The 11,725-nt window shown below is 39.9% G+C and overlaps 1 protein-coding gene across 3 annotated transcripts; it reads right to left on the bottom strand.

Annotated features, from left to right (window-relative positions):
• Positions 1 to 326: 326 nt before the first annotated feature.
• On the bottom strand, positions 327 to 11,520 carry gramd1c (GRAM domain containing 1c). 3 transcript variants are annotated; one of them, XM_054622529.1, is made up of 18 exons: positions 11,277 to 11,520; positions 10,556 to 10,664; positions 9,989 to 10,112; positions 9,045 to 9,145; positions 8,188 to 8,283; positions 8,022 to 8,102; positions 5,997 to 6,115; positions 5,738 to 5,894; positions 5,500 to 5,656; positions 5,260 to 5,403; positions 4,915 to 5,033; positions 4,691 to 4,833; positions 4,493 to 4,596; positions 3,796 to 3,966; positions 2,777 to 2,843; positions 2,489 to 2,608; positions 1,945 to 2,050; positions 327 to 1,840 (listed from the first exon to the last, which is right to left on the bottom strand). In XM_054622529.1, exons 1-18 carry the CDS (start codon positions 11,384 to 11,386, stop codon positions 1,772 to 1,774), a joined length of 2,097 nt encoding a protein of 698 aa, XP_054478504.1. In that variant the 5' UTR covers positions 11,387 to 11,520; the 3' UTR covers positions 327 to 1,771. The 3 variants fall into 3 exon arrangements, with proteins under 3 accessions (XP_054478504.1, XP_054478505.1, XP_054478506.1); XM_054622530.1 differs by having other exon boundaries at positions 5,500 to 5,653; XM_054622531.1 differs by lacking the exon at positions 11,277 to 11,520 and adding an exon at positions 11,180 to 11,211.
• Between the last annotated feature and the right edge of the window lie 205 nt (positions 11,521 to 11,725).

Raw genomic sequence — 11,725 nt, 5'->3', positions numbered from 1 at the left:
CAATATGATATTCCCTCTTGGAGTAAATAAGGACATGCTAGTGGTCAATAATTAAAGACTGTCTAAAAGGTCTCATATTTCACCTCTCACAAAGGGACAAAGACACATTTGGCTTTACTCCCATTTAGTTGTACGCTTCTGTTTCCAGCAGCAGCGTACAGTGTGCAGTTCCCAGCATCATACAACAAAACTAAAAAACAAATCAGCAATCTTGGTTGAATAGAATACATTCTAGTACTATTGGTCTAGCCAGATTCTTAGAGAAGTTCAGCAGTTCAGCTTTAAGAATAATAAACAGATAACAAAGCAAACAAAACAACTATTTAGTAGCCAATATTTAAACATGAGCTTGTTTTCAGCCTGCAGCTTCTCTCCGTGGTCTGTAGTCTGATAATTGAATAATCATTTCAGTAACTTCTAAAGTAAATGATTCAAATTAACAGATTCTAAAATGTTGAATTTACTTTGTGTTTGGTCTCTTAATAGTAAACTGAATCTTTGTGGGATGGTTGAATAAAACAAGGCACTAAAAAATGTCAGCTGCTTTTATGGACATTTTTATTTAAACTATTTTTTAGAGCAATATAATATTGAGATATTTTTAGAGACAATAACAATTCATCAAGAAAATAATTGATGAAAATAATAATTTGCAGCTTTATTATGTTGTACCTTGAAAATGTTGGCAGAACTTCTAATGATTCTTGTTTAAAATGTCAATATGACTTGAAATCTACAAAACACCAACCAATTTTAAACAAGTGGTCACTTGCAGAGTTGGCTTCAAGTAAGAACAGCTGAACAAAATGATGGGTGATAGCAACACTGTAAACATCAAACAAGGCAATTGTAGGGGCATGTCACCAACAATTCATTTAAAAAAAAGACAATAGTGTTCATATTAATTTGGAAATCCCAGAACAAACTTACATCTAGTGTTGACAGTGTGAAGATAACCTGAGAGTGTCTCACTGACCCTTCACCTAGAATTTACAATTAAACTAATATATTATACTTGGTTCACAGTGTAGAACAAGAAAAAATAAAGTACATAAAAACTGTGATTTCATGTACAAGTGAACGAGGAAAATTAATCATATATGTGGTGTAAAAAAAAAAAAAGAAAAGGCACACTGTCAGCAGTACCTTCTGTTCACCAGATTTCGCTCAAATACAGTATTACATTATTACAAATTTTAGTCACTGATTCTACAATATTTATTGGAAAAAATTAAAATAGATATCTAAAACGGCCTAATCTACGAGGCACTTGTGCAAAAATTAAAATATGTGCAAAAAAGTACATAGAGAAAATAGCTGTTTTAAATAATATTGATTCACATCCCTGGAATAAAATAAAAGCATTTCCGATAGCACATAGTAAGGCGTTTTCCTGAAATTCAGCGCCACTATTTAAAGGAAAGAGTGAAGAAGACGCCAGCCGAGGGAGCTGACTATAGCACCCTGCAGAAACCTGAAGCTACTGTTCTCCATGTGCAGCTGACTCTGATGCAACTTTTTCCCTTGCAGCAGTCAGTCCACAGCTTTAAAAACATCCAGGCACCTGATGCTCTGCCACAGGCTTTGGGACTTGTAACCCCTGGCAACACATGGCACGTCAGTGGTCTGGGGATGTCTACATGGCAACGTCACTGGATACCAGAGATTTCCTCAGAGGCAGTTCACTTCTGCAGTCCTTTTATTTATTTATTTATTTATTTATTTTGTCCTCCACGGGGCCGGGGACTCTGGAGTTACCAGGTGTGGAGCATCACTGTGGTGCTGCTGTCTGATTGGCAGAAGTAAAGGTTTGCTGCAGCACCACCAGAGAGCTGCGGAGCTGCGATGAGAAGAAGAACAACAACTGACTCAGCAGCTAGAACACCTGCTTTATGTTTTTAAAAAGGTGTTTTTAAAAAAAAAGGTGCAGCTATGAATTCATACCTGTTCTAAAAGGTTGATGGAGTCCTGCAGTACATTTTTTAGCAGCTGCGCATCCTCTATGGTCCGATACTCTGGTCCCTGTCTGGACTGATATTCAGAGGCCAAGCTACCAAAAAAACAAACAAAAAATAAATGTGATTATTCTTATGTGCAAAATAAATTATTCAGATTAGCTACATAAAACGCAGACAATCACAATTCAAGGACATGTTAGAAGAGGGCTAAGAATGGAGGAACACAGAGGCGAGAAAATGTCATTTACATAACCACAGTTACTGCGGCTGATAAACAGATGGTTTCAACATTGTGAGTCATTACAGCAAGAGCTCTCTTGTAAGTATGTGGGCTGCTCAAACGCCACAGACCAAAAAGAAGTGGAGGAAGACCAAATTCCTTCCCCCTCTCCACCCACAACAAGACTTCTGCTTTCTGAGTGATCATGGCAACTACTGATATACAGTAGTTACTGTCTGACAGATGACTTATCAAGGTGTAAAAATCCAAAGAAATATGCATTTAGCAAAGGAACAGAAAGTGATCTGACCTGGCCTCACTCCGCTCCCTCAGCCGTTGCTTTGTGCTAACGTACATGCGGTGGGCTACGTCCTCCATGGCCCACAACTTAAAAAACAGACCCAGATTCATCACCATCAGAATCAGCAAACTGAAAGAGACAGAAAGCACAGATCATTTTAATCCGATCGCTTAGAGAGACAAATGTTTGAAGAAAGCATGCGAACACCAGAAAACAGAATACTGGCACAATTTGCAATCCTTATACACAATTCAACCCTCATTGTTTCATATGCGTGTTTCCAGGTTGTTGACTTACATCACACTCATGCCAGCTACTAAGGTCGTAGTATTCCATCTCTGCAGGTTGTTCATTTCGATGGGGCCTGAAATACAGCAGGACAGATCAATAAATGATGGATAAAAAAATATATAAATAAAACATGCTGAGTGTTTGAAAACAAAACCTTGGTTGCAGTCAATATGAGAAAGTGTGGCACTAGTTTGCAACATTTTTCTGGTTAGAAGATATTTTCACTTTATAGTGTGCAGCATTTTGCAACGGCCTGAGATGTAGATGGTGCCGTTTTGTGGGTGTGTCAAGGTTGCAAGCCAACGAGACAGTGACTCGTCTATATAGCAGCGGCGGTTGTTGTCTGACATGCAGATTGCACAATAGACATTTGTTTTCAAGGTTTTGTCGCAGCTGCTCAACAGTCTCCATTTTAACGTGTTGGTACTTTAAAGTGTACATTCAAACACTTTCTGCATCATTAACTACTAACAATTATTTGAACTGTTGAGTAAATGGTTAAAATCTCAACCAAGCAGCCTTGTAGTTATAGTTCAACATTTTAGTTTAAAAGTTGCACACAAAACTTAGATGAGATGATTGATACATTCTTATCTTAGTTAAAATAAGGCTGGGACAAAGAGTTGATTCGCTTAGAATAAAAAGGTGGGAAACTGTCCGTTAAAAAAACAAAAACGTATTCAAAACAAAATGTAATTTTATGGCGTTACTTTGCTGAATTATTTCTTGCCGGGGCACAGTGGCTTCATTACATTACATTACATTACATTACATTACAGTCATTTAGCAGACGCTTTTATCCAAAGCGACTTACAGGAAGTGTATTCAACATAGGTATTGGCTTCCTTGCCAACTCTTGGTGACTCCAGAAAGTCAATAACTTGAGCACATAAACACCCTGTGAAGCCACAACTTCTCTTTATACAAACAAGATATAATTAGCATTAGTGAGCTCAGGGCATGGGAGTGGTATTGAACAAACCCATTTCTTTAAAGCTATTATAAACAATACGTGTGTCATTTACCCATGTTGCCATCTCTGTGCTGTTCAGGGTCTGGTCCGTACTGCTTGTTGGGCTTCATGTGCTCTGGCAGAGTCCGGCTATAAGTCCGCCTCCTCCTCCGAAGCCCAGCCGTCTTCCCAGAGTCTCCACCTCCTTGATTCATCTCCGCTTCCTCCTCCAGCAGTTCTGCCCCTGTAACAGTGTCAAATATAGGTCAGAAGTGAGCAGGGTTAAAGCTAGGGTGGGTAATGTATTTTAGAAACCTTTTTTGTTCAATTTGTTGAAATTCTCTTTACAACCCCGGCAATCAATCAATAAATGAAATGCTTTGACAAAAAAAAAAAAAAAAAAACGAAATAAATCCAATATTTGAGGCTGTTGTAGGACTGAAATGAGCTAGAAAAACAGGTCTGCTTATTAAGTAACTAAAAAAAAAAAAAAAAAAACCTTTTCAGAAAATTGAACGAATTCATGAAGGTTTCGTGCTCAAGCTCAGTACACTTTAAATGGCTGATGCAGGTCAGATTGACCATTATATTCCGTTATCCTTCCTTGAAAATGCAGCTGTATAATAATAATAATTCACTGCTGCAAAGCCTGACGTGCGTTGGAGGAAACATTCATATCAGATAAGAGATTAAATAAAACACAAGCCAAGGAAATTAGACTGTGAACTCACTCTTCTGCACACCAGGGCAAACTTCATTTTTTTACTTACCCAGCTGTCGAAAGTTTTCTTCTATGCCGCTCCAGGAGTTTTTGGTGATGAAAGACTTAACCAGGCCCCATGGCTGCTTCTTGTATTTCACATCGGTATAAACCCTGGCAGCACAACAGACATATTAAATGGCAAGTCACTTAAAACAAAAAGTCATGAGACATGAGTCAAGATCATGAGATAATCATAATACCTTACCTGAGTCGACACTTCCGCTTTGAGCTACTTATGATGTAGTACCGATTTTGAATGTAGAAGTAATCGTGATAGGGAACGTCATGAGTGAACACCTCGGAGTCCACCAGGTAATACTGACCATCCCTGGATTCTTTGTACAGCGTCTGAGAGATAATTGAAGTACAAATACATGATTAATCATCCATTCAGGCGCACAGAGACCATTGACAGCGATGTAAACACACCTGGTTCTCTGTAGCCGTGGAGAACTTGCCAATCAGAGGATTGCTTATGGTTACTGTATAGTTCAGACTCCGCTTCATGTTTCCTGCGGCGTCTTTTTGCCAAGCAGTAAAGCTGGCGTCTGATAACACAAAGGACAGTTTGAATATGACACGTGAAAGCTTATATAACCAAGAACTAGTGAATAAATTAGTTACAGGAATGGCATAAAACAATAGGGTTAATTTATTTAGGATGGATCATATAGATAAACATTGTAACCAACAGATAAGCAACGCAACAGTGTATACAGGAACACCCTCCCTGGTTACGGCTTTGAATTTAGATTAAAACAGTTGAACACTTACTGGTTGTCTTCCTGACGTTCATGAACCTGCGGGTGAAGCTGGAGTCGGTGAAGAGCAGCTCAAACATCTTGCTGGCGCTGATGTGGAACACCTTGTTTAGATAGAGTCGACCCTGTACCTGGGGCAAACCCACTCGCTCCTCCACTGATGAAGCAAAAAAAGTTTAGAGACAGAGGACAAACATTAAAAACACAAAAGTACAACATATGAGCTTAAGCATCCTCCACAGCCTCCTCTTACCATCCTCGATGCTTTCTGAACCCGTCTGCTCAGACCCGTCGTTCTCGTTGGCGTTGAGGTCAAGAGAGGAGTGTTTGGAAACCCGTTCTGGGGCGAGGCGGTCCAGCGAAGGAGCAGGGCTGCGCCGCAGAGACGGGGTGCTGCGAGAGTCATCCTGCTGGAGGGAGGTGCAAACCGATGAGGCGGGAAAAGATTTAGATGTGCACAGACTACGCAATGAAGGAAATACTTTCTATACCGTGATGGGAGAGTTCTGCGAGCCGAGAGGGGAAGGAAAGTCCTCCCCCTGAGGACTGGAGGTCTCTAAAGGCCCAGGCTCCACCCCATTGAGGCGGAGTGAAGGAGGGCGCTCCAGCCTCACTAGACCGTCATCACCACCAGGCCTCACTGTCAGGCTGACCAAAAACACACAGGTGGTGTCAAAGCACAGCACTTGTTTTTGTTGTTGTTTTTTTATAAAGTGTGCGAGGATGGGTGTGCAGGTGGGAGTGTGTTACCTGGTCTGCATTCTTGATTCTGCTGCCATCTGTAAGCTCTCCATCTCCTCGTGGCTCAGGCCCAGGTCATTCCCATAATGCTGTTTGACCATCTGCCACAACTCCAAGCTGGTCAGAGGCTAAAAGCCAGGAGGAGAAAAAGGGAAAAAGTTTGTCAAACTATGGAAATATAAACCGCGTAGTCTTGTTTGGAAACCAGATCCTGTGCATATCTCTTCCTCTTGCATAATGACGCCTCTTGCTTTGACAGATGGAATCCACAATATGCACAACAAACTCAGTTACAAGTTACAACAAAAGAGATACAAACAGTCTCTATTGTTTTAGGTCTGTTACCCGACAGGAAATCAACACGGGTTTTTTGTTGCCATATGGAACCACATTGAACAGAGTTTAACATCTACACGGACTTACTTACTTATCAGACGACATGTTTCCCCCGCAGCTGTGAGGATCGACTGTCTGTCTGTCTGTCTCTCTGTCTGTCTCTCTGTCTCTCTGTCTCTCTGTCTGTCTGTCTCTCTGTCTGTCTCTCTCTCTGTCTCTCTGTCTGTCTCTCTCTCTCTCTGTCTCTCTGTCTGTCTGTCTCTAACCTGGACGCGCATTCAGGAAGTCCTGACTGAGTTCAGCCGTAAAGACGCGCCGCCCAGATTGACAGCGCGATAATAAAGTAAGAACCGGTAATGAAAGCTGGTTCTACCCGTCCAGACTGCTCCGTTCAGACTCTTCCGTCCACAGAGTCGCAGCGTCGTGTGCTCCGCGTCACAGGCTGCGTGGCCACACCTGAGAGGTCAATGACCTCTCGACGGGATGTCGTCATACAGGTGTTTGTGCTGCAGATCCCCGCAGACTCGTCCCCTAGTGCCTGTCTATAGTTTCTCCCTTTTAAAAACAAGATATTATAAAGCGTACATAATAATATGTTCCTTTAATATTATCTATAATCTTGAGTTTTTACTTTAATTTTTTTAAAGGGTAGTCCTTTTGAGATTTAATATCTTCTTATTCTCCAAATAAGGACGGCTGAGCTGGTGGTTTCATTTTTGACTACATCTGTAAACTGCTGGAGGTGAATAGTTCCAGTATATGAGCGTAATAAATAACATCTATGCCACTTCCACTTCATGGAATGTTAAACTGCTTTCATGTCTTAGCTGACTCACTTTTGCTTTTAGCCTCTACACATCACCAGACACTTTTAAGTCATTTTTTGAAGGTTTCCATGAAATCGAACCCTGTTGATACTTTTTTTTCCCGTTGCTAAGACAATTGCATTAATATAAGTTTCTCTCTTGATCATTAGTTTTCATTGTTAGTGGAAGAATGTAATGTGATTCTCAACTGCCTCTGGTGCTTAAAATTGCAATTATATTATCATACGTTTTCAGCCATTACACTTCAGAGGCCTCAATGCCGTTTAAGTGTTTCAAATTCAACTCACGTGCAAACAATAAGAAATGTATAGACCTTTTAAACTGTTTACAGTGTAGAGAGTTGGCTGTACACAAATAAAAGGTGACTGCGCTGTACTGGGTTTAACTTTAACTATATTCCTCACATACATGTAGGTAAATGATTCCAATCACAGCACCTCAGTAAGTGGAACAATTAACAAAAGCTTGTGTCTGTTGGACTTCTGCGCAAACCCTGCAGTACCGCTGCGAGCAGATCTTTACCCTACCTGCAATAGCAAAGCAGCAGTAATAACCTCAAAGGAAAATAGGGCAGAATGATATGCACTCTGGACTGATTAGATAACTGCTGCTAAATGGGGTAAAGTCACAGAGCTGCTGGTCGTCCATGAGGCATTTAGTCACAGCAGTGAAGTTATTGTCCAACAGCAAAAGTCTATGTGTTGACAGTGTTTGTTATACATGGGACTGAGGTGAGGTATGAAGCAGGGACTATTGTTGAGCATGCATGAACAGTGGTTACTCCCACATGAGGAATGAACATTGTTCTGATGAGTGTCTGCAGTTAGGAGACTGTATAAGGTAACAGCAGGCAAGTGGGGGAAGACCGTACCTTGTCCAACAGGGTGTTTTGCCACATGCGGAAAACACCCTGGTAACTTTTCTCTCTTGCCGAGAAGGACGTGAAGAAGAACTGCAGGTGAAGAAGTAAAGAGATATAAAGTATTTGATTATGTGTTCATCAATTGTGAAATAAACTCTTCTCTCTTCTAACACACCTTCTCTGTGCTTGTGCAGATCTGGATAGCATTGGGAATCAGGCGAGCTGTTTTCTCCCTGGTCATTGTCATGATGTCTTTAAGAGTCAGTATTATCTATAAGAAAAGGTGAGTAGTCAGTGCACACATGCTTATCAAATAATGATATAATGAAAAATATCAACCTTTGGATACCAATGTTGTAAACTAGATCCTCCTTTGCCCAGAAGTTAAATTGTGATGACATCGTATAATGACTTTTAGAAACTCCCAAAGAGAGGTTTGAACTGCTCACATCAGGAATGTTGCATTAGCATACGGTCGACTGCCACAAGTGTTGCAATAAGTGTTTCTTACTTGCTATTTTTCTGTTGGAGCTCGGTTGTTTATATGTTGCACGTCATTGCAAACTAGCATTTCTTGCCATTTGTTTTTGAGGAACTGAAAACTAAAATCTGATATTCATTGTGTGTATTTTGTATTGCTGAATATTTATTAATAATGATATTTTACATATCATATCTTGAGAAAAACATACAGACAATAAAATACAGCAACAAATCAACAATAAGAGGCTCAGAAATTGAACTATAACTGTTTTAATCCATTGTTTTAGGGGGAATATTTCCTTTAGAATTTTGCACACTGTATTTTTAGAAGGTAGTAAAGTGTGAGCAGTGTGAAAATAAATAACCATCATTACTATAATGTACATTAAAGAAGAATTCAAATGAATAGCTATATAATATAATATTATCTTGCACATATATCTGGTTGCTTTGTCCACACATTTGCGGTTCCATTAATGTGAACACAATTTGTTTCTAGACTGCACAACCTCCCTTTTTCTCCTCTGCCCTCCTCCATTCTCTAATTACCTTTGTACCCCGAAACACATTGCTGTAGAAACAGAGCCAGTTCTCTGCGAGGTAGAGGCGTCCCTGAAGGAGGATGTCCCGCTGGAGGGCACACGGGTAGTCTGGGGGAAAATATATAGGATTGCTGAAATCATTCATATAAATTAATGTGCCTGAGGTGACACAATGTGACACGCTATATTTATAAAACGGGCCACTGTGATAGGATGGTGTGGGAGCTGTAGTGTGATTTACCTTCTTACAATTCACTTTAGATAAAGACAACATGGAACCATTTAAAGTTCAATTTACATTCATACATACACACAAATACAGATATTTATCTTCAAAGATTTTTAAGATTCATTTTAAATTCTAGTCAAAAATGCTCCTGTGTCATGCTCATAGTTATGGGGGTCACACTTCTATTCCATCACATCATTTTCCATTAAATGCAACAGTGTAGCTCTAAACATGGAGCCTTATCTTTGATGACACATTAAAAAACGCAGGTACAGAGTATTGGATTTTATCACAGTGTTGCAAAACGTTTTAGGCTGTCTTTAAGGGGGGTTTAAGATAAATATAGGGTACTTGGTTGAAATATTGGCCAGTGACGTAATCATGTGACTAAGGTTTTTCTTGAACCAGATACCACAAATGCAATAAACATTATGTATTGTTTGTTTCATTTCATCTTTTATGAAAATTGTTGTCTCACATGTTAAAAAGCTGTTCACGCTGTAAGGATTATTCTAAATCCTTACTACCTTTTAAGAGGCATTTCCACTTTGGAATTGTTTTTTTTAAAACAAGGACTATTTTGTATTTTTATTAGCTTGAAATGTCGAAAATTGAAATAACGGATCTCAGTAAAGACTATCATCAATACAAATAATAGAATAAACATCTGTATCATGGACCAACACTATAATTCAATGAGAAGCAGTCTTAATATAACTCACCCACTAGGAGTCTTTCTGACTCCGGCAGTTCTTTGAACAACTTCTTAAACTCTTCCAACCTCTGTTTGTAGGTCGGCAGAGGAGTTTGAGGTGCTGCAAGACACTGTCCCTGAGGGTCGGAGCTCTGGTGGAGGACATGGAAACATTACTGGTACTGAGACACGAATGAAGCAAAGCACATCTGTTCTTTCTTTCTCTATACAGAAAAAACAAACAAAGGATAAGCTATAATCCTGACCAGGGGTTAAAAGGGGAAGACAGACAGACAGACATCCCCTCCTGTGAGATGGCACAGATGATAAACAGCATTGTGAGCCTTTTGGGCTTTGCGTCAAAGACACAACAGCAATCCCACTTGTGTGAGGTGAAACATGGTGTGATAAATCTGACTCACGAGAGAGCAGATCAATGTTTCCATGACATTCTTTTTTTTATTATTTATTATAAATTATACTAGATCTGCATGACTTAAGTGACGTATATGAAGGAGCAGTTGGTCATTTACCAGCAGCAGTAGCTTTGTGTTAATTTGGACAGTGTTGTTGTTTTTTTATTTTATTTTTTTACCTCTTCATCAGAGCTCCACCTGACATCCACCATGGATGTCGACTCATCTGTAATATCATCACTGCCCACTCCTGAGCGGTTGGATATCTGGTCCATCTGCTCTGCTGCGCTGCTCAAATAAAGAAAAAGAAAAAAAGTTATTCTGTGAAACTTCTTTAACTCTGCTGCAGGTTGATGATCTCTCCAGCAGTGTCATAAGGAGAGACTGGAAAAAGACAAATTGAGAGTTGAACTATAACATGATCTGAACCTCGGCAGGTAAATGTCATGACACTAGGATATCCAGCACCACAGGGGAAGTCATGATCACTGCTCCAGAACCTGTTTGACTAGGAGTGTGAAATGGAGGAAGAAGCCAAGTCATTCCAAAGAACAGAAACCTTTGTGCACTTATATGACATGGAAAAATATATTTAAAATAATGGATTAATGTCACAACGTTTAAATCATTTATACAAATTCTAAGAAACTTTCCATCATATGATACATTCCCAAACTTCTTGTGTGCTATCAGATCGTGTCGGCGGATTGGAGCTATCATGACTATCTCTGAGAAGTCTTATCACACAAAGCCCACATGATCAAACGTCTATCAGATCTAGGTGTAGGTGTAGGTGTAAATACCTCTACGCACAGCCACATGAACACACGAGCTGAACTCCAACATGTCTCCACACGCGGGTCAACGACAGACAGCAGACTGTTGTTGTCTGTCACTTACCCGGCACGGAGTGGACCCAGGACCTCTCCTCTCCTCTCTTCTCCTCTTCTCTTCTCTTCTCTTCTCCTCTCTTCTCTTCTCTTCTCTTCAAGTGTCCGAGTTAATAACATAAATAAGAAAGTCAAAGATGTCCCGGTTTGTCCCACACAGCGTTGGAGCCTCTGATGCCCTGAGCATGTGCATCTCACCTGTTGGGAGGAACACACCTAATGGGAGTTGTCATCTCAGCCGTGACTCTCATTGGTTTTCACCGAACTAGTCAATGGCTCCAAAATGGCATCTCCCCTTCATTTATTCAGGAGTGGATTCCACTAAAAGTACTTTTGTCTTCCAAGTATTCAGGTGAAAAAAAGCTACTGCAGTTTGTTTTATTTTATTTAAAAAAGGTATTTGACATTTACACAATGTTTTAAAAAAAAAAAAAAAAAAATCAGAATAGTTTATGATGA

Source organism: Anoplopoma fimbria, chromosome 21, assembly GCF_027596085.1.
Source record: "Anoplopoma fimbria isolate UVic2021 breed Golden Eagle Sablefish chromosome 21, Afim_UVic_2022, whole genome shotgun sequence".
NCBI lineage: Eukaryota > Metazoa > Chordata > Actinopteri > Perciformes > Anoplopomatidae > Anoplopoma > Anoplopoma fimbria.
This window is presented reverse-complemented; position numbering and strand designations above follow the sequence as displayed.